Source organism: Heptranchias perlo, chromosome 6 (assembly GCF_035084215.1).
Source record: "Heptranchias perlo isolate sHepPer1 chromosome 6, sHepPer1.hap1, whole genome shotgun sequence".
In the NCBI taxonomy this organism is placed as follows: Eukaryota; Metazoa; Chordata; class Chondrichthyes; order Hexanchiformes; family Hexanchidae; genus Heptranchias; species Heptranchias perlo.
In genome coordinates, this window is record NC_090330.1 from 55,056,185 (window position 1) to 55,079,537 (window position 23,353).

At 43.6% G+C, this 23,353-nt stretch overlaps 1 protein-coding gene across 3 annotated transcripts in view; it reads right to left on the reverse strand.

Annotated features, from left to right (window-relative positions):
- LOC137323004 (NADPH oxidase 4) overlaps nt 1-23,353 on the reverse strand; it is a 166,726-nt gene that overhangs the window by 124,616 nt on the left and 18,757 nt on the right. For 2 of the 3 annotated variants that reach the window (XM_067986331.1, XM_067986330.1), the window contains exon 3: nt 9,571-9,681. In XM_067986331.1, the coding sequence (XP_067842432.1) occupies nt 9,571-9,681 (111 nt within the window). The remainder of the gene's footprint in view (nt 1-9,570; nt 9,682-23,353) is intronic. The other variant, XM_067986329.1, reaches the window with a different exon arrangement.

Below are 23,353 nucleotides of genomic sequence, written 5' to 3' on the forward strand. Positions count from 1 at the left end.
GTGAGGAGGAAAGCTGTAGACTGCAGGAATATATCAGTGGTCTGGTCAGGTAGGCAGAAAAGTAGCAAATGGAATTCAATCCAGAGAAGTGTGAGGTAATGCATTTGGGGAGGGCAAACAAGGCAAGGGAATACACAATAAATGGGAGGATACTGAGAGGTGTAGAGGAAGTGAGGGACCTTGGAGTGCATGTCCACAGATCCCTGATGGTAGCAGGACAGGTAGATAAGGTGGTTAAGAAGGCATAAGGGATACTTTCCTTTATTAGCCAAGGCACAGAATATAACAGCAGGGAGGTTATGCTAGAACTGTATAAAACACTAGTTAGGCCATAGCTTGAGTACTGCGTACAGTTCTGGTCACCACATTACAGGAAGGATGTAATTGCACTAGAGAGGGTATAGAGGAGATTTCTGAGGATGTTGCCAGGACTGGAGAATTTTAGCAATGAAGAAAGATTGGATAGGCTGGGGTTGTTTTCTTTGGAACAGAGGAGGCTGAGGGGCGATTTAACTGAGGTGTACAAAATTTTGTTGGGCCTAAACAGAGTGAATAGGAAGGACCTAATTCCTTTAGCAGAGAGGTCAATAACCAGGAGACATAGATTTAAAGTGATTGGTAGGATTAGAGGGGAGCTGAAGAAAAAAATTTTCACCCAGAGGGTGGTGGCAGTCTGGAACTCACTGTCTGAAAGGGTGGTAGAGGCAGAAACCCTCAACTCATTTAAAAAGTACTTGGATATGCACTTGAAGTGACATAACCTACAAGGCTATGGACCAAGTGGGATTCGGTTGAGTGTCTCATTTTCAGCCAGCGCGGACATGATGGGCCGAATAGCCTCCTTCTGTGCCGTAAATTTTCTATGATTCTTCTAGGATTCTTCTGTGCGCTCATACGAGCCCAGGTGACCCTGGGGCGGAATCACGTGATTTCCACCAGTTCACTTCAAGCGTTTCGCGACCGTTGGGCACCGCTGGACATACCAGTTTTCGTTGACTGTCAGAATGGAATACTATTCTAAACTTGCACATATTTTTAGTTGTTGTTAGCCAACTGTTTTAGTAGTGCCCTCTCTGTAAAAAAAGGGGCACTTGTCAGAAATTGACAACTATTTTGTGGTAAATGCCACTTATTGGTTGAAACAAAGACATATTTAAAGACGTGCAGTTTCCATGATCAGACCTAAATCTATTCGTCACCCGATTTCAAATTCCTTTGGTCTTATCCTCAGAACAAAGCAGACACTTATCAGGTGAGATCAACCTAAATGGCTTTGATCATTAAACACATTAACATATTTATGCCCATGTTGCCTCATAGCAGCAACCTGCTGGTGCCTCATCTGTGGACACAGTCAGAACAGCAGCAGCAGGCTGGTGATTATCAAGTTAATTTACCGACACAGGTTTAATTATGGAGACCATCAGTATCTATACTGGAGAAAAAATACATTTAGATAATTATTCTGAACTATATTTTAATGGCATCTACGTAAGCGGCTGCAGAACATTCTGAGGGGGGAGGGTGAAAGCAAGAAGTTGTGGTCCATATCAGTACCAATGACATATATAGAAAGAGGGATGAAGTCCTGTCGGCAGATTTTAGGGAGCTATGAAAGAGATTAATAAGCAGGACCTCAAAAGGTAGTAATCTCCGGATTACTCCCAGTGCCACGTGCTAGTGAGTATAGAAATAGGAGGATAGTGCAGATGAATGTGTGTCTGGATAGATGGTACAGGATGGAGGGCTTTAGATTCCTGGGGCATTGAAACTGGTTCTGGGGGAGGTGGGACCTATACAAGCCGGATGGGTTGCGTCCCAACGGGGCCAGGACCAATATCCTCACAGTGAGTTTTGCTAGGGCTGTTGGGGAGGGTTTAAACTAGCTTAGCAGGGGGATGGGAACCTGACTGTAGATTCAGAAGGGAGAGAAGCAGAGCTGGAAATGGAAGGCAGAAAATTAGTAAGTGAGTTTGGAAGGCAGAGGAAACAAAGATTAGGAAATTGACAACAAAGGAGCTTATCAGTGTTTAATGGCATATACTTCAATGCAAGGAGCCGAGTGACTAAGGCAGATGAGCTGAGGGCACAGGTAGACACGTGGAAGTATGATATCATAGCTATTACTGAAACATGGCAGCTCAACATTCCTGGTTACAGGGTTTTCAGACGAGATAGAGAGGGGAATAAAAAAGGAGGGGGGGTGGCAATATTGGCAAAGGAAACAATGAGAAGTGATTTAGCAGAAGTGGATTGGAAACAGCTACTTGAAGGTGAATCAGTGTCAGAACAGCGGGAGGCATTCAAGGGGGAGATAGTGAGGGTTCAGAGCAAATATGTTCCCACAAAGAAAAAGGAGGGGTGATATGTTAGAAGGATCATCAAATGAGGCCATATGGGTTGAGCTAAAGAACAAAAAAGGGGCAATCACACTACTGGGAGTGTATTATAGACCCACAAGTAGTCAGAGGGAGATAGAAGAGCAAATGTGTAGGCAAATTTCCGAGAGGTGTAAAAACAATAGGACAGTAATAGTTGGGTGTTTCAACTACCCTAATATTAATTGGGATAGAAACAGCATAAAAGGTATAGAGGGTGCAGAATTCTTCAAATGCATTCAGGAAAACTTTTTTAGCCAGTACATAGCAAGCCCAACAAGAGAGGGGGCAGTTTCTGGACTTAGTTTTAGGGAATGAAGCTGGGCAGGTGGAAAGAGTATCAATGGGAGAGCATTTTGGTGGCAGTAATCATAATTCAGTTAGATTTAGCATAGTTATGGAAAAGGACAAAGATAGAACAGGAATACAAGTTCCCAATTGGGGAAAGGCAATTTTTACTAAGCTGAGAAGTGATTTAGCAGAAGTGGACTGGAAACAGCTACTTGAAGGTGAATCAGTGTCAGAACAGTGGGAGGCATTCAAGGGGGAGATAGTGAGGGTTCAGAGCAAATATGTTCCCACAAAGAAAAAGGATGGGACTGCCAAATCTAGAGCCCCCTGGATGTCAAGGAGCATACAGGGTAAGATAAGGCAAAAAAGGGAAGTTTATGTCAGACACCGAGAGCTTAATGCTGCAGAAAAAATTAAAAAGGAAATTAGGAAAGCAAAGAGAGGGCATGAAAAAATACTGACAAGTAAAATCAAGGAAAACCCAAACATGTTTTATAAATATATAAAGAGCAAAAGGATAACTAAGGAAAGAGTAGGGCCTATTAGAGACCAAAAAGGTAACCTATGTGTGCAGGCGGAAGATGTGGGTATGGTTCTCAATGAATACTTTGCGTCTATCTTCACAAAAGAGGGGGACAATGCAGACATTGTAGTTAAGGAGGAGGAGTGTGAAATATTGGATGGGATAAACATTGTGAAGGAGGAAATATTAAGGGGATTAGCATCTTTGAAAGTAGATAAATCACCAGGCCCAGATGAAATGTATCCCAGGCTGTTAAGGGAAGCAAGGGAGGAAATAGCAGAGGCACTGACCATCATCTTCCATTCTTCTCTGGCTACAGGCATGGTACCGGAGGATTGGAGGACTGCTAATGTTATACCATTGCTTAAAAGAGGAGAAAAGGATAGACTGAGTAATTACAGGCCAGTCAGCCTTACCTCGGTGGTTAGAAAGACATGGATTAATCAAGGACAGTCAGCATGGATTTGTTAAGGGAAGGTCGTGTTTGACTAACTTGATTGAATTTTTTGAGGAGGTAACAAAGAGGGTTGATGAGGGTAGCATGTTTGATATAGTCTACATGGATTTTAGTATGGCTTTTGACAAGGTCCCACAAAACAGACTGGGCAGAAAAGTAAAAGCACAGGGGATCTAAGGGAAAGTGGCTAGTTGGATCCAAAAGCGGTTCAGTGGCAGGAAGCAAAGGGTAATGAGCGACAGAGTTGTTTTGTGACTGGAAGGCTGTTTCCAGTGGGGTTCCGCTGGGCTCAGTACTAGGTCCCTTGCATTTTGTGGTATATATTAATGATTTGGACCTAAATGTAAGGGGCATGATTAAGAAGTTTGCAGATGATACAAAAATTGGCCATGGGTCGATAGTGAGGAGGAAAGCTGTAGACTGCAGGAAGATATCAATGGACTGGTCAGGTAGGCAGAAAAGTGACAAATGGAATTCAATCTGGAGAAATGTGGGGTAATGCATTTGGGGAAGGCAAACAAGACAAGGGAATACACAATAAATGGGAGGGTACTGAAAGGTGTAGAGGAAGTAAGGGACCTTGGACTGCATGTCCACAGATCGCTGAAGGTAGCAGGACAGGTAGATAAAGTGGTTAAGAAGGCATACGGGATACTTTCCTTTATTAGCCAAAGCATAGAATATAGGAGCAGGGAGATTATGCTGGAACTGTATAAAACACTAGTTAGGCCACAGCTACAGTACTGCGTACAGTTATGGTCACCACATTACAGGAAAGATGTGATTGCACTAGAGCGGGTATAGAGGAGATTTACGAGGATGTTACCAGGACTGGAGAATTTTAGTTATGAAGAAAGATTGGATAGGCTGGGTTTGTTTTCATTGGAACAGATGAGGCTGAGGGGTGATTTAATTGAGGTGTATAAAATTATGAGGGGCCTAGATAGAGTGGATAGGAAGGACCCATTTCCCTTAGCAGAGGGGTCAGTGACCAGAGGGCATAGATTTGAAGTAATTGGTAGAAGGATTAGAGGGAAGCTGAGGAGAATTTTTTTCACCCAGAGGGTGGTAGGGATCTAGAACTCACTGCCTGAAAGGGTGGTAAAGGCAGAAACCCTCAACTCATTTAAAAAGTACTTGGAAATGCACTTGAAGTGCCGTAACCCACAGGGCTACGGACCAAGTGCTGGAAAGTGGAATTAAGCTGGATAGTTCTTTTTCGGCCAGCACGGACATGATAGGCCGAATGGCCTCCTTCTGTGCCGTAACGTTCTATGATTTTATAATTGAACATTTGAACTGAATTACGCATATTTGCTCTCATATAACAAAGAAGCCACAGCCTGTAATTTAAAGTGTTGCCAACTTAATTCAGCCAGTACAGGAAATCCAGTCAACAAAGCTTTTAATCTGATACTGCAGGTTAATGGCTGGTGAGTATTTTCCTGCTGAATTTGTCTAAGGTTAGAGTTTGTGGATTCTCGGGTCTCTGTTGTGTAGTGGGGGACTGCTGTTCAGCAAGGGCCCTTGAGTAAACCTTTTAATTGAAGTGAAATTGGTGGGATTCATTTAATTTGAATTAATTAGTTAAAGGGTAAGTCATGTCAGGACAGCCCAGCCCCGTGTTATGCTCTTCCTGCTCTATGTGGGAAATCAGGGACCCTTCCGGTGTCCGTGACGACCATGTGTGCGGGAAATGTATCCAGCTGCAGCTACTGGCAAACCGCATTGTGGCACTGGAGCTGCGGATGGATTCATTAAGGAGCATTCGCGATGCTGAGAACGTCGTGGATAGCACGTTTAGTGAGATGGTCACACCGCAGGTAAAGGTTGTACAGGCAGGAAGTAATTGGGTGACCACCAGGCAGAGTAAGAGGAGCAGGCAGGCAGTGCAGGGGTCCCCTGTGGCCGTCCCCCTCTCAAACAAATATACCGCTTTGGATATTGTTGAGGGGGATGACTTATCAGGGGAAGGCAGCAGCAGCCAACTTCCTGGCACCAGGGGTAGCTCTGCTGCACAGGCTGGGAGGAAAAAGAGTGGAAGAGCTATAGTGGTAGGGGATTCTATCGTAAGGGGAACAGACAGGCGTTTCTGTGGGCGTAAATGTGACTCCAGGATGGTTTGTTGCCTCCCTGGTGCCAGGGTCATGGATGTCACTGAGCGGCTACAGGGCATTCTCAAGGGGGAGGGTGAGCAGGCAGAGGTCGTGGTCCACATTGGGACCAACGACATAGGTAGGAAGGGAGATGAGGTCCTGCATCAAGAATTTAGGGAGCTAGGTAGCAGATTAAACAGCAGGACCTCAAAGGTTGTAATCTCTGGATTACTCCCAGTGCCACGGGCTAGTGAGTATAGAAATAGGAGGATAGAACAGATGAATGCGTGGCTAAAGAGTTGGTGCAGGAGGGAGGGTTTCAGTTTCCTGGATCACTGGGCCTGCTTCTGGGGAAGGTGGGACTTGTACAAGTCGGACAGGTTGCACCTGAACCAGAGCGGGACAAATATCCTTGCGGGGAGGTTTGCTAGCACTGTTGGGGGGGGTTTAAACTAACTTGGCAGGGGGATGGGATACAGAGTGGAGCTACAATAGGGGGTGATGTGCAGCCAAATATAGAGAAAAAAACAAGTCAGCTTGGAAGACAGGGCAAATATGTAAGGGCAAGGCTGGATGGCATCTATTTTAATGCAAGGAGTCTTGCGAATAAGGTGGATGAACTGAAGGTGTTGATAAACACATGGGAGTATGATATTGTTGCTGTCACAGAGACATGGTTGAGGGAGGGGCAAGACTGGCAGCTCAATATTCCGGGGTACAGAATCTTCAGGCGAGACAGAGGGGGAGGTATAAGAGGAGGGGGGGTCGCAATATTAATTAAAGAATCAATTACTGCCATAAGGAGGGATGATATATTAGCAGGTTCCTCTAATGAGGCCATATGGGTGGAGCTTAAAAACAAAAAGGGGGCAAGCACTTTGATGGGAGTGTACTATAGGCCCCCAAACAGTCAGGGGGAGATAGAGGAACAGATATGTAGGCAAATCTCAGAAAATTGTGCAAATAATAGGGTAATAATAGTGGGGGATTTCAACTTCCCCAATATTAACTGGGATACTCAGAGTGTAAAAGGCTTAGAGGGTACAAAATTCTTAACGTGCATCCAGGAGAGCTTTTTGAGCCAGCATGTAGAAAGTCCTACAAGAGAGGGGGTGGTACTGGACCTAATTCTAGGGAATGTGGCCGGCCAAGTGGAAGAAGTGCTAGTAGGTGAGCACTTTGGTGACAGTGACCATAATTCGGTGAGATTTAAGGTGGTCATGGAAAAGGATAGGGAGGGGCCGGAAATAAAGGTTCTAAATTGGGGGAAGGCCGATTTTAATAGGATAAGGCAGGATCTGGCCAAAATGGACTGGGATCAGCTGCTTGTAGGAAAATCCACATCGGAACCAAGGGAGTCTTTCAGAAGGGAGATTGAGACCATACAATGGCAACATGTTCCCGTAAAGGTCAAGGGTGGTTCCAAGAACTCCAGGGAACCTTGGATGTCAGGGGATATACGAGAATGGATTAGGAAAAAAAGGAGGGCTTTTGGCAGATACAAAAGGCTAAAGACGGAGGAAGCCCTAGAGGAGTACAAAAAGTGCAGGGGGATACTTAAAAAAGAAATTAGGAGATCAAGGAGGGGCCATGAAATAACACTGGCGAGCAAAATAAAGGAAAATCCTAAGATGTTTTATAAGTATATTAAGGGTAAGAGGATAACTAGGGAAAAAATAGGGCCCATTAGGGACAAAAATGGCAATCTGTGTGTGGAGCCGGCAGATGTAGGAGGGGTTCTAAATGAATTTTTTGCATCTGTTTTCACTATGGAGAAGGACGATGTAGACATAGAAATACGGCAGGCGGACTGTGATATACTCGAACATATTAACATCGAGCGGGAGGAGGTATTGGCGGTTTTAGCAGGCCTAAAAATGGATAAATCCCCAGGCCCGGACGAAATGTATCCCAGGCTACTGTGTGAGGCAAAGGAGGAGATTGCGGGGGCTCTAACACATATATTCAGAACCTCTCTGGCCACAGGGGATGTGCCAGAGGACTGGAGAACCGCTAATGTAGTACCATTATTCAAGAAGGGGAGTAGGGAAAAACCGGGGAACTACAGGCCAGTGAGCCTAACATCAGTGGTAGGAAAATTATTGGAAAAAATTCTGAAGGACAAAGTTAGTCTCCACTTGGAGAAGCAAGGATTAATCAGGGATAGTCAAGGGAAGATCATGTCTGACTAATTTGATTGAATTTTTTGAGGGGGTGACTAGGCGTGTGGATGAGGGTAACGCAGTGGATGTGGTATACATGGATTTCAGTAAGGCCTTCGATAAAGTCCCCCACAGGAGACTGGTCAAGAAGGTACGAGCCCATGGAATCCAGGGTGCCTTGGCACTTTGGATACAAAACTGGCTTAGTGGCAGAAGGCAGAGGGTGATGGTCGAAGGTTGTTTTTGTGACTGGAAGCCTGTGGCCAGTGGGGTACCACAGGGATCGGTGCTGGGTCCCTTGCTGTTTGTGGTCTACATTAATGACTTGGATATGAATGTAAAAGGTATGATCAGTAAGTTCGCTGATGATACAAAAATTGGTAGGGTGGTAAATAGCGAGGAGGATAGCCTCAGTCTGCAGGACGATATAGATGGGTTGGTCAGATGGGCGGAACAGTGGCAAATGGAATTTAACCCGGAAAAGTGCAAGGTGATGCACTTTGGAGGGACTAACAAGGCAAGGGAATACACAATGAATGGGAGGACCCTAGGCAAGACAGAGGGTCAGAGGGATCTTGGTATGCAAGTTCACAGATCCCTGAAGGCGGCGGAACAGGTAGATAAGTTGGTAAAGAAGGCATATGGGATACTTGCCTTTATTAGCCGAGGCATAGAATATAAGAGCAAGGAGGTTATGATGGAGCTGTATAAAACACTGGTTAGGCCACAGCTGGAGTACTGTGTGCAGTTCTGGTCGCCACACTACAGGAAGGATGTGATCGCTTTGGAGAGAGTGCAGAGGAGATTCACCAGGATGTTACCAGGGCTGGAGCGCTTCAGCTATGAAGAGAGACTGGGAAGATTGGGTTTGTTTTCCTTGGAGCAGAGGAGGCTGAGGGGGGACATGATTGAGGTGTACAAAATTATGAGGGGCACAGATAGGATGGATACTAAGGAGCTTTTTCCCTTCGTTGAGGGTTCTATAACAAGGGGACATAGATTCAAGGTAAAAGGCTGGAGTCTGGAACTCACTGTCTGAAAGGGTTGTGGAGGCAGGAACCCTCACATCATTCAAGAAGCATTTGGATGAGCACTTGAAATGCCATAGCATACAAGGCTACGGACCAAATGCTGGAATATGGGATTAGAGTAGACAGGGCTTGATGGCCGGCGCGGACACGATGGGCTGAAGGGCCTCTATCCGTGCTGTATAACTCTATGACTCTATGACTAATGCAAATCTGTTTTCAGGAAAAAAAATCTGTTTTCAGGAGAAAAACGTTTAGTCAGTGATGGACTATTGATAACTTTCAGTTTTTCTCACTCCACTTCAGCTGTTAGACATTGTGTTCTGATCACAACTAATGAACACAGAAAAATCTTACAACTCTCTGTAACATAACAGCTATAGGATTGTGTCATAAGAGCAGGACAGCAGATGCTCGGAAAGAATTTGGGTAAATGCTACAGAATGTTTTTTGGTTAAATGCTGGAATATGGGATTAGAGTAGACAGGGCTGATGGCCGGCGCGGACACGATGGGCCGAAGGGCCTCTATCCGTGCTGTATAACTCTATGACTCTAAATCTCCTGGGGATCTCAATAAATAAGGATGACTTCTGCTGTTGGTAAGTCTCATCAACTAAAGACTCCATTCACTCACCTTCTGTGATCCTCGCAGAAATGCCAGTAAAGTGCGACACATGGGCAGCAGGACAAGACTGCAGTTCATATTCAGGACTGAAGCAGAAGCTCTACTAATGCATAATCCTAGCTGAACAAATAAGACAATGATCAGGAAAAAAATACCACAACACAGGCAAAATATATTATTAGGAGAAAAACATACCTTAAAAGTTCATCTTGAATCTGATTTGTCGTAAATGTATAGTACCATCACCTATTTTAACTTTACAGCCCTTTCCCGGGTTAATCCTCGCCAAATAAGCAGTAGTAACTACAATAAGTCTTTCTATCTATTATGTACTAAAAATGCTGAGTGGGTCACACCATTCAATTTTAAAATGCATTGAACATCCCTGTAGCAATGCTTGGAGGCAGTCCCAGTTATGCCTGTGGCTGGCACTGTAAATGGACATTTTCCGTTATAAATCAGTCAATCAAGGTGATGTTAGGTTGAAAAGCAGGACATGATTCAACAAAGCAATCGTAGTGAATTTCCTTTGTTGGCCAGGGCCTGCAGAAACTACTGAGTTTATTCCGAACTGCTGACACACAGGCAAAAGCAACTTTTGAACTGAAGTAACCTGAGTTCACCGGTCAACACCTTGCACTTAAGAGACGCTGGTCACCTGATGGCCCCTCAGCAACAGAGCAACCAGCAACCTTCCATGTCCCAATGCATGCAAAACTAGCAGAACAGAATCACTCCCTTCAACTGCTTTGCCCCTTAAATCCTCCTCTTTTTCCTTGGAAACAATAACATACCACTCCCAATGCAGCCACCTTTCACTCTGTGCTGCTGATGTCCCAGAGATGTTGCTAAATACCGTTCTAATAAGACCCCTATCCCTGCACAGTGAGGACTTTTGGGGTGATGGGCTGTAAACATTAAGACACAACTCTTGATCCCATGGTCTCACTCATGGTCCCTTTGGTGACGTCCCACAAACAAACCTCATCTGCCTCTGACAAAACTCCCTTTGCCCCTGCTGAAGTGAATCGCAGGCCTGGCTATAAGCACAATTTATCCTCTCCCTATTGTGGTGAGCTTTGTGACCATGGGAGGCAACACATATTGGGTCCCACTGAAAAAAGTTTTGTGGCCTTGGTAAATTGTAGAACCTCAGTGCAAGGACGATTCGTTTCACCAACAACCCTCCCTCCCCCCTCCACCAATAGTGATAAATTTCAGTGACACAGTGCAGGCAACATGTTGGCCATCCCAGCCACATTGGGCATATAAAAACAAACTTATATTCATCAATTGATTGTGGGCAACATCATGGGCAATTTACTGGTAGAGAATAAAATATTGTAAATATCCACAGAAAGGATTTGGAAGATATAAGAATTACTTTTAAAATGTGTTTCAAAACATAGACAACATCCTTCTTTCTTTCAAAACATTCATACAAAAAAGCATCAAGACAATAGGAGGTTAATATGCTAATGAAGGTTGTTTTCCCCCAAAGACTGTAAATAATACACAATTGATTAGCTTGTCTCTGTAATCGATAAACACCTCAAACCTATTGTGTTGGGAAGTATCTAGTCTTGAGCCTTTGGCAGGAAGCATCTGGCAGGCCTTCAATGAGGTTTATTTTAAAAGCATGAAGCTGCAAAGACAGTTGGGTGCAGCTAAGGTTGCGAAGGCAGGAGGTTTCTTTCATACAGAAAGCTGTGAGAAGAAGCTTTGTTCAAGCTGAGACGGAAAATGCAGTATAGTTAGGAGTTATTTTGTTTAAGTCAAGCAAAACAACCCATCGATGTGAGAAAGAGTCACGTGTTCAGGATTTTGCATTATGACACGAAGCCAAGTTGTATTGATTGAGCTAAGTGAATTAGTTCATAACTGTTCTGAATGCTCACTCAGTGTGAACTAAAACAGGTTAATGATTTGTATCTGGCCTTGTTTTACCAAGTGCTTGCTCATTCTGTCTTCAAAGAGATTGAAGAAGTACATGTGCAAAAGTCGTGACTATTCAAGTCAGGTCACAGGGGGATACTATTGGCCCAGATTTTGCTGGAGCGGGGCATCTCATAGTGTGCCCGGTTAGTTAGATTTGTTTGTGCACATTTAGGTTTTAATATTTTTTGCCCACAAAGTTGCTGGAAGTCCGAGCTGATAAAGGCGCAGCGAGGGCAAAAAGGGCATCTGAGACCTTGGTGAACAACGGGACGAACAGTGTATCTCCCTAGCCAAAGAGAATAAACAGAGGAAGGGCAAAGAAGGAGGGTGAATTAGAGTGGGTGAATTCAATATCAAATCAGGTACAGAAAGAGAAATAAAGAGAAGCAAAGTAAGATTGGATTATAAGAGAAAAAAAGAGACAGAAAGGAAAAAATAAGAAAAACAAAGAATATGACATTTTTAAAATCTCCAACAATTCACAACCTTAAGGAATAAGATTTCGCACTTTTAATTGTTCACTTTCTGGGCAAGAGAGGTTGATTGGCAGTCATTAACAATTAACACATTAAAAGGGTACTTATGCTGTTAATTACTAGACTTAATTTTATGTGGCGAGTTTAATGGGCAATTAATGCGCAAATGCAGCAACTTCATGAAAATCACGGGGAGGTTAAGGGCGGGATGCTGTTTTCGTGAAGCTAATGGTGGAGTGGCACAGATCAGCCAGCAACTTGTGGAATTCGCAATTCACAGGGTATCTCTTCCTCATCACATGCTGTTGGCCAATTTGCACATTAATAACGGCGTGTGTCGTTCATACGCTGTTATTTTTTCAGCAAATTCTGGGCCATTGTTACATTCTTGGGTTATGCTATTGAATAAGTAGATATTGTGTAAGAAGCAACTTCAAAATGTGAAACACGTAGGATCTGCTTACAAGAGTGACACCACTGAACACACAAGGTACCCTAAACTTGTAACTGCGCTACAAATTCTGTACCCTCACCAGAAACTTCATCCCCTTCCCCAGCCACTGTTTCAGGCTGAACCAGACTGTTCATAATCCCAGCTTTCAATCCTACATCCTCTCCATTAAAGACCACCTACTTCCACCTCCATAATATCACCCACTTCTGCCCCCATCTGAGCTCATCTGGCACCAAAACCCTCACCCACGCCTTTGTCACCTTCGGACTTGCCAATTCCAATGCTCTCGTGGACAGCCTCCCATTCTACATAAACTTTAGTTCCTCCAAAACTCTGCTGCCCATATTTTATCCTGCATTAAGTCCCACTGGCCAATCACTCCTGCCCTTGCTGACCTACACCTTATGCCACAAATTTAAAATTCATATCCTTGTGTTTAAATCCTTCCACGGCCTCATTCTTCCCCATCTCCATAAATCCCTCCAACCCTACAACCCACCCCCTCAGCAGCTGTCAGAGGATGGATTTATTTATAATTAGATGTTCTATCTATTCCTCAAAATCAATCAGGTACTTCAAACGTTGTCAAGCGTTCATAGTTTTATTAATGTACCAGTACTTAGGCATACACTTACAATACTATTTACAACCACACATGATGGTCCGGGACTCAAAACGTATTACAGTTCTGAGCTCAGTATTCAGGTTGATCAAACCCTATGAATCCAAATCTTGTTTCAGTCTGCCACCTTTTAAAGCTTTCGGAGCTACTTTGCTTATCAAAATATCTATATATGGTAAGCTATACAGATCTGATCATGTCTTGTTCACATGTATAGTTTTACATCTTTAAACTGCAGAGTAGTGACTAATGGCTAACCTTGCAATACTTCTATTGATTGACATGGGTGCCACTTTCTTAGAAGTCTTATCGCTTATGCTTACCATGTGACAATTCGCACATTGTTACGTTACATGATTATACTATGTTTCTATGTTACATTATTATACCAAGAGTTAAAATACAACTCCATATAAGGAGAATCTAATTTGACCTATATCTTATCAATAACTTCAGTTGATAAACTGGTTTCCTTACTAAAAAAGCTTTTTTTCCCATTCGGCTAACGAGCTTGATCCCTGCCACCCCTCTCCAACCCCGCCCCCCTTCATTCTACAGAAACCTTAATTAAAAAGATAATATTTACCCAGACATTTTCCTTTTGTAGGACGAACTGGTGTCCTTGCACCTGTTATCAGTGATTACAATCTCCTTGAAACTTGAGAACCAGTATGCAATGGTACATTTCCAATTAACTTCTCTCATTAAGCATGTGGTAACTACTTTAGAATCGCTGTACACTTGTCACAATTCAATTCAGTCTGATTAACCCTTTCCTTACACATCCATGCCTTCAGCTGCCTAGGTCACACATTCTGGACTTTCTGCTTTGGCTCGATCTCCGTTTTTTTCTCCTACCACCTCCGTGAAGCACCTTAGGTTGTTTCTCTACATCAAAAGGCACTTCATAAGTGCAAGTTGTTGATGTGTTCTTCAGAGGCTCTGTGAAAAAGTATGAATCCCTTTTCTGGTGTTCTTTATTATGCTGCAATACTGAGATGAGGACAAACACCACAAAAGAGAACTAAAAATAAAAAGCTCAGCTCCAACTAAGTTTTAGCTTTGTGTCATTCAAAATACTTATCACAGATCTTATTTTGAACTAAATCCACCAAAATAATGATTTAGATTAACTGCTCCAGAATTTTAAAAGCAATTCATGTTTGGCCCTAAGGCAGAATTTGTCCACAAAATTCTAATACTCTGACTTATAGAAATCAAAGACTCAAAATACATACAGTTTCTTCAAATGAAAATTTCAAACGTCATCTCTGATGGATAACAAAAAGTAAATGAGAACTCAGTCAGCTAGGAATCAAAAACTTCGTACGGTCCGTAGTTAATAGCAAATACTATTCATATTGATTTTACCTTTGTGGACATTTTTCTCCCGTCCTGAAGCACAGTTAATTTAGGGATAAGGTTGGTGAAATTACAGTTGATGAGCGTGGCCTATCAGATATGAAACTATGGCCCTGATTTTAATCCTATCCGCCCGGCAGGAATGGGATGGGTGAGCGATTAAAATCGTACAACTGACTAACCACCCCATTACCGCCTAGAACCCACCGACCGCCATTTTAATGAGCCCACTGAAACATGTCAGAGATGGGCAATAAATGCTGGCCTTGCCAGCGATGCCCACATCCCATAAAAAAATAGGCCCCTGCCAAAAACAGGCAGGTACATAATCAATATATGTTAATAGGGGTCCCATGACATCATTGGAACTGCAACACTATTTTAACTTTGGACCTAAAAAGGATAGATCAGAGTACTTTTAAATGGTGAAAATCTCAAAACAGTGGAAGTCCAAAGAGACTTGGTGGTCCACGAACATAGATTATTAAAACATCATGGCTAGGTACAGAAAATAATCAAAAAGGCTAAGGGAATGCTGGCCTTTATATCTAGAGGACTAGAATACAAGGGGGCAGAAGTTACGCTACAGCTATACAAAGCCTTGGTTAGACCACACCTGGAGTACTGTGTTCAGTTCTGGGCACCGCACCTTAGGAAGGATATATTGACCTTGGAGGGAGTGCAGTGTAGATTTACTAGAATGATACCTGGTCTCCAAGGGTTAAATTACAAGAAGAGATTACACAAACTAGGGTTGAAGTCCCTAGAATTTAGAAGATTAAGGGGTGCTTTGATCCAAGTTTTCAAGATATTAAGGGGAACTGATAGGGTAGATAGAGAGAAACTATTTCCACTGGTTGGGGAGTCTCAGACTTGGGGATATAGCCTAAAAATTAGAGCTAGGACTTTCAGGAGTGAAGTTAGGAAACACTTCTACACATAAAGGGTGGTAGAAGTTTGGAACTCTCTTCTGCAAACGGCAGTTGATTCTAACTCAATTGTTAATTTTAAATCTGAGATTAATAGATTTTTGTTAACAAAAAACTATCAAGGGATATGGGGCTAATGCGAGTATATGGAGTTAGGTCACAGATCAGCCATGATCCCACTGAATGACAGAACAGGCTTGAGGGGCTAAATGGGCTACTTCTGTTTCTATGTTCCTAACTCAGCGGAACGGAAGTCCTACCTAACAGCCAATCAACTCAGCAAAACCTCGCAGGAGAAACTCAGAAACTGACTGACCAGAGCTGCTACCAGAGTTTAAAGGGGTGTTACATAGTTACAGAGGTTACAGCATGGAAGCAGGCCATTTGGCCCAAGCCAGCGTTTATGCTCCACACTAGCCTCCTCCCTCCCCACTTCATCTGGCCCCATCAGGATACCATTCTATTCCTTTCTCCCTCATGTGCATATCTAGCTTCCCATTAAATGCATCTAGGCTATTAGCCTCAACTACTCCTTGTGGTAGCGTATTCCACATTCTTACCACTCTTTGGGTAAAGAAGTTTCTCCTCAATTCCCTATTGGGTGTATTGGTGACTATCTTGTATTTATGACCTCTAGTTTTGGACACCCCCAGAAATAGAAACATTTTCTCTACGTCTACCCTATCAAACCCTTTCATTATCTTAAAAGGCCTCTATCAGGTCACCCCTCAGCCTTCTCTTTTCTAAGGAAAAGAGCCCCAGCCTGTTCAGTCTTTCCTGATAAGTATATCCTCTCAGTTCTGGCATCATCCTTGTGAATCTTTTTGCACTTTCTCCAACGCCTCTATATCTTTTTTATAATATGGAGACCAAAACTGTTCACAATACTCCAAGTGTGGGCTAACCAAGGTTCTTTACAAGTTTAACATAACTTCCCTGCTTTTCAATTCTATCCCTCTAGAAATGAATCTCAGTGCTTGGGTTTGCTTTTTTTATGGCCTTATTAACCTACTTTTAGTGAGCTGTGCATCTGTCCCCTAGATCCCTTTGCTCTTGTTACCCAAGCAGTATGTGGCCTCCTGATTCTTCCTACCACAATGCAACACCTCACACTTATCTATATAATTCATTTGCCATTTACATGCCCCTTCTGCAAGTTTATTAATGTCTTCCTGTATTTTGTCGCATTCTTCCTTTGTATTAACTACACCTCCCAATTTAGTGTCGTCTGCAAATTTTGAACTTGTGCTTCCGATTCCAGATCATTAATGTAAATGGTGAACAACAATGGTCCCAGCACTGATCCATGTGGAACACCACTTCCCATCTTTTGCCAGTCTGAGTAGCTACCCTTAACCCTTACTTTCTGATTTCTGTTTTGTAGCCAGCTTCTATCCATTCTGAAGGCAAAAGATTACAGAGATGCTTGTGCTGCAGAGTTCATAGGATTTCCAAGGTATTAGTAAGCTACCACATTAATGTTTTCTCACATTAATGTTTCTTTTTGCCTTCACTCAACCTGACTCAGCATTCTCTACTTGCAAGTACATGGTCATACAAACTTGCTAGTACTTTCAACAAATTGATTTATCCCTCACAATTTCCAAGCCCCACTGATGGTGAACTCCTACCAGGGCTGCGAGCTCACTACGAATACAGAAGTAGATACTCTCGGGAAATTGCACAAGGTCGGCCTTGTGGCAGTTTGGGAGATCAGGACCGGAAAATATACCTTATGTGCCAGTGCTCTTTGGTGCTGTGCAAAAGATCATATTTTCGCCTGCTTGGATCTATGACTATTTTGAGACACAATTTTATGCTTACCAATCAAAATCAAGATTGCAATCATGATATAACAATATGCAAATGAATTGGTGTATATGACTGCATGTCTTGACTCCATCCACATGCAAAGGAAAATTGCTGAGCCAAGATAGGAAAAGCAAGAAGACACTAAAGTCCTGATTTTAACTCGGGGTGTGTAGGAGCCAACGGACTCCCCGGCATAAGGCCCAGGTCATTTTAACTCCCGTGCTTGATTTAAATATCTCTGAACTGTCTCCCGCCCGAAGTCAATGGGAATGATGTCAGGGTAGGTTGAGGCAGGAGTTCGGGCAGAAGCCAGACACTGCCAGGTCCCAAGGGAATGGATCTCGGCATATCTGCCTCTACAAAGTGAGTCATGCGGGGGGAAATTCTAACTCAAAGGAATGATTGAACAAGTTGAGCGTCTAATCGCTCCTCACATTTTCTGGACAGTCTGGGCTCTGGTTCTGTAATGCGTTCAGATGGAGCTGGCTCGAGCACTATAATGTGAATCACTCAGATGTTTACAAATGTCTACAATTTTAAGTATTATTTCTTTGTTTACAGTTACAATGTCAAGTTATGCTGAAGTTTTATTGGTTTTACAGTACAAGTAGGACTTTATTTTCTTCATACTTTTATATCTCTCGAAATAAGGCATTTATTTTTCACACTGATATGTCCAATGTCATTTTCCCATTCATTTCAGTCGTTTAGTCTCATCTCGTATAAATGGGAGTTATAATATCAATAGGTTATGCCACGTAAGATTTAAAATTTACAGTGAGACTTCAACTAATTGGAACTGTTGACCTCTTTCCTTACGCACACTTGATTAAATTGATATTTTTATTCTACCAGCATAAAAGATTCACTACAGGGTCAAACCTACACTGGAATTTGCGAAGTAGCTAATTCTACCCAATGTGACCTTAATTCCAGACTACCATTTACTACATGTAATAAGTTGGCGCAAAGATTACCAACAATTAGAATATTACCCTTCCTGTATTTCTCTATAAGATGTTCACTATGATCAGAAGGCATGTGAATTGAATGTTTTTTTCAAACTGGTTTTTTCAATGACAACCAAGACATAAAAGGATGGAAACAGCAAAACTATTGCACCTGACTGAGTACAATATATTTCTTCTGCCTGACATAGGATAAGATAGTTATTCCGCCTGACATAGTATGATATAGTTATTCCACCTGATGTAAACTACAATATAATACTTTACCTTATTTGGAAACTATAGTATTGTTGTTTCACCAGACGTACAGATGAATGCAATTATTCGATCTGACAGAAAATTATGTAGCCATGCTGCCTGACAGACTACTGTGGTATTCTATCTGGCACAAAGGCTTCAATGAAAAGGAGTAAATAAATGGCTCAGACTATGGAGTAAGGTGTATTCAGCACATTATGAGCAGCATAGTCGCATCCTTCTAACAGATTTCTCTGGCGGATCTGCTGATGTGCAGGCCTCCCGATTTTGTCAATAAAATAGCATTGCAACACCGATTACCTCATTCGGCCGCGTCGTTTGAATGTTAGATAGACCCCCGCCTTACTGATGCCAGCCGCTGTCCCAAACATTTTTGGCCAAGTAAAACGATGGTGGGCAGAAATGCATCTGAAACTTGGATAAGCAAAAATTTCCTCCAACTAAATATTGGGAAGACCAAAGCCATTGTCTTTGGTCCCCGCTGGAAACTCCCTTCCCTAGCCACGGGCTCCATCCCACTCCCTGGCCACTGTCGACGGCTGAACCAGACCGTTCGCAACACTTTGGCGACTTATTTGACCGAGATAAGCTACTGACTACATATTCGCTCCATCACCAAGGCTGCCTACTTCCACCTCCGAAACATTACCTATCTCCACACCTGCCTCAGCTCATCTGCTGTTGAAACCCTCATCCATGCCTTTGTTACCTCTAGACTCAACTATTCCAATGCTCTCCTGGCTGGCCTCCCACCCTTCATAAACTTGCTAATCCAAAACTCTGCTGTCCGTATCCTAACTCACACCAAGTCCCGTTCGCCCATTACCCCTGTGCTCACTTAACTACATTGGTTCCCGGTCCAGGAACACCTTGATTTTAAAATTCTCATTTTTGTTTTCAAATCCCTCCATGACCTCGCCCCTCCCTATTTCTGTAACCCCCACCAGCCCTACAACCCTTCCGAGATATCTGCACTGCTCCAATTCTTGCCTCTTGCACATCCCTGATTTTAATAGCTCCACCATTGGTGACCTTGCCTTCAGCTGCCTAGGTCCTAAGCTCTGGAGTTCCCTCCCTAAACCTCTCCACCTCTCTCTCCTCCTTTAAGCTGCTCCTTAAAACTTGCCTCTTTGACCAAGCTTTTGGTCATCTGTCCTAATTTCTCTTTATGTGGCTTGGTGTCAAATCTTGTTTAATAACGCTTTAATAGAAGCGCCTTGGGACATTTTACTACGTTAAAGGCGCTATATAAATGCAAGTTGTTGTTGTTAAAATAGCATAGCAACACCGATTACATCATTGGGCCGTGCCGTTTGACTGTTAAGTAGGCCCCCGCCTGCCTGGTGCTGGTGGTCCTCCCAAACAAGTTTTTGGCCAAATAAAACGAATGCAGGTGAGAATGCATCTGGAACTTGGCACACATGATCCAACAACCACTTCAACTACCTGGCTGAGTTAAAATCGGGGCTCGTGTTTCTCCAATAGGGAGGCTGAAATATAGAATACAGAGACTGTGGAATACTGCAGGAACAAACACAAAACAAATACAACCGATCAAAGACACATATGTTGCCTAGAAGCAGACCATAATGTTTTAAGTACAAAGCAAGGAAGTCTTAGGAGTAGTGCAGGTAAAGATATAATGATGTGATTGAGGGGCTGGATTTTCCTCCAATTGGCAGGCTGGCAGCAGGGCCGGACTTTTACCTGCCCATGTGACTACCACTAAACTGCTGGTTTTACCTCCAAAGGCCCCAATTATATATAGACGAGGCAAGTTAGGAACAGTAATATTGCTCCTCGTTGGTTTACAGCCGCTGGGAAGGAGGGAAATTGAATGCTATTGCAGAGTTTAGATGCTGCAGCTAATTAAAGGGGGACATGTCTTTTCTGAGAACAGAAGCCACAAGTTGAAGAATGTCTGATGTAGCAACAGCCTCAGGGAAGAGAAGGGGGAGGTCAGCAGCAGAAGAGCTCCCAGATACATCCATGGATGTTTTACTGGCTGAAGTAAGGGCTAGACGGCAGTGACTCCTGGGATTGAAGGCAAGAAGCCTTGTAAGAGGGTGGTTTCATCTTTATGGAGGGAGATTACTGAAGCAGTGACTGCAACTCCCACCACTCCAAGAACTGCCACACAGTGCAGGAGGAGGTTCAATGACCTCACAAGGGTAGCCAAGGTAAACCAAAGCACTGTTCCCAATGCACATCCTTTATCAACAATAGAGGCTTTACTTAGCTTCTTGCCGCTCATGATTTGCCTATGTCATCACCTGGGTGTCAGGAAAACTGACTTATACAGAGGAGAACCTCTGGAAACAGTGAAACACCATGTTAAGGGATATGGGATGCGGGAAAGTGGAGATGAGGTCGAAGATCAGCCATGATCTGATTGAATGTTAGAGCATGCTCGAGGGGCCTTAGGGCCTGCTACTGGTCCTATTTCTTATGTTCTTAAGTCACAACCGTAATAGACTTTTGCCTACTTCCTTTACAAGGCAGAAGTCTTCAGCATTTGGTGTATCAAATTGACCCATGATTAATTCCACTCTAAAGGTGGAATCTAAAATTTAAAGCACCTTCCGCCAGCCCTTTGAATGCTGGAGTTATTAGCATCCAGTATTGCTATGGCAGTAATTACAGAAAATCTAATGTATAACATCATTATCATTACTACCTGTTTGAATACGCCTGTCCATATCCCATTCTATTCCACCAACTCAACTGATTTCCTGCCCAGCTGCGCCCCCCCCCCCCCTCCACCATTACCACCTGAACTAGGGTAGCACAACTGAGGAAAATCCAGCTCTAAATCTCTATAATCCTTCATGAAAGAGACCCCTCCAGTTGCATCTCCAAGATAGATGCTGCCTCTCACGGTTGCCACAATTTCCCTATTCACACCAAGACTCCCCCCACCCCACCCCAAGACCCTGCCGCAGCTGCTGCCCATTTCAGATCAACTGAATTCTCTCTCCATCGTCATAACCAAGCATGACAAGACTTTGAGCCTTATCTCTGAAGACTCCAGGTATGTCCCTTTGAGAGCGCTAAACACCACATTCCTAGGAAGTGCCTCTGGTGTTGAGGCTCAAGTCAGTCAGATCATAAAGGCATGTACTGGTTGTAGTGGGGAAAGCTTCTAAATCCCCCTCTCTGCAACCAAACTGTTCAGTTTCCCCACCCCAAACATAACCAGAATCCCACTCACTGTGCCTGGCCCTCAAACCTCGTTGCCCAGCCTTAAGGTAACTCCAGACTCATCCATGGTACTCGAGGCAAGTTGACTTCATGGTGAGCTGTGCCTGAGTTCAGTGACTTGGAACAATCGTTTTACAGCGACGAGTAGCACATTTAAGTGCTGTGGATGTGGCATATACAGTGCATTTTTGCTACATCTGGGTGACATACTTCTGTTACTAGTCTTCAGGATATCTTTGAGCAGGCTGTTATGAATAGTTCCTACTAATCATTGGAGATGTAACGACATCAAAGGCCCTTTGTTCTATCCTCAGGTACTTCAAAATTCCTGTTAGTGAATGTAAGGTTTCCAAATTTTACCGAAAACCAAACTGAATTGCAAAGTGCGAATGAAAACATAAAAAATCCTGAAAACCAATGTACTTAAAAGAAATTTAACTTATTCATTCACCCATAGCAGTGGCCTTGGTCACAGAGAGACATTGCAAGTAACAGAGTATAATGCCCATCACTATAAATTAGCAGCAGCAAAATACTGTGGTTGCTGGAAATCTGAAATAGAAACAGAAAATGCTGGAAATACTCTGCAAGTCAGGCAGCTTCTGTAGAGAAAGAAACAGAGATAATGGGCTCGATTTTCCAGTAAAGTAGTGGGTGCGTTGGGGCTCCAAAAATCGGGGAAATCCCGTTTGGGTTACAACCCGCAGACTTCCAGGTTCCACATTGACAAGTCTGGATGTGTGTAAGCCTCCCAAATGCGGAAGTCCCACCGGCAATTAAAGCCAGCGGAATGATCATTTACACAGTTAGTGAGGTAGATTAAGTACTTGAGGCACTTAATTTTCTCCACATTTTGGCAGGGGTGCAATTTTGAAGCATCCTCAGCATGTTTCCCGTGCTGTGGGAAAAACTCCATGTTGCAACAGACGTGTTTCAGCCAGCAGCCAGTGGGAGATTCAAATGCTTATTTCACAAATGGGGAGAATAAGGTCACTTATTGCAGCAGGGCACTCTTATTTCAGACAAAGTTTTGGCTGCAAGATCTTTCCATTTGCACTGAAAATTCTAACTTTCCACTTAAAATTCTGCTGTTCAAACATACTTAACCACTTTGCGGACCCCCTCAAACTCACACCATCAGGATGGGGGGGGGGGGGCACTACATCCGAGGACGAGCAACATCACCAGCCTCGCCAGGCACGACGTCCACCTCCGTCACGTGGAGCTCCACAACACAGTGCTGCGCCACAGGCACCTGCACAAGAGCACAGAGGGCAACAACAGAGGGGTGCCACTTGAGGAGCCCCATCCATATCTGCCACCCACATGGAGGAGGAGGAGGCAGAGGAGGAGGAGGAGCAACCCATGGACAGAGCAGCAGCTCACCTGGCTGCTCATGAGGCCAGGGAGAGTGTGATATGTGAATGGTTCTCCTAACATCAGACAGTGTGAAGAGTCCAGTCCTCACACCACGTGGATAGGGCAGCGTCCACACCAGCCCCCCTCCCCCACCCCCACCCCCACCCCTCCATGCACAAAACAGTCCTGCAACTACACATACACCCACTGTAGAGTGACTCAATGGGTAGCATCAAGTGTCGCCGTTCATGGTGAAATTAATGAAAGGGCCCTATTACAGAAGCCAGTCAAGAATGGCCAAGACGTGGCAGTAGTGGTGACAATAGTAATATTTAATGTGAGTTTAACAAAAAGCAAATATAAATAAAAAACATGACCAACCGTCAAACACCCCTGTGCATCCCCTTTGTGCT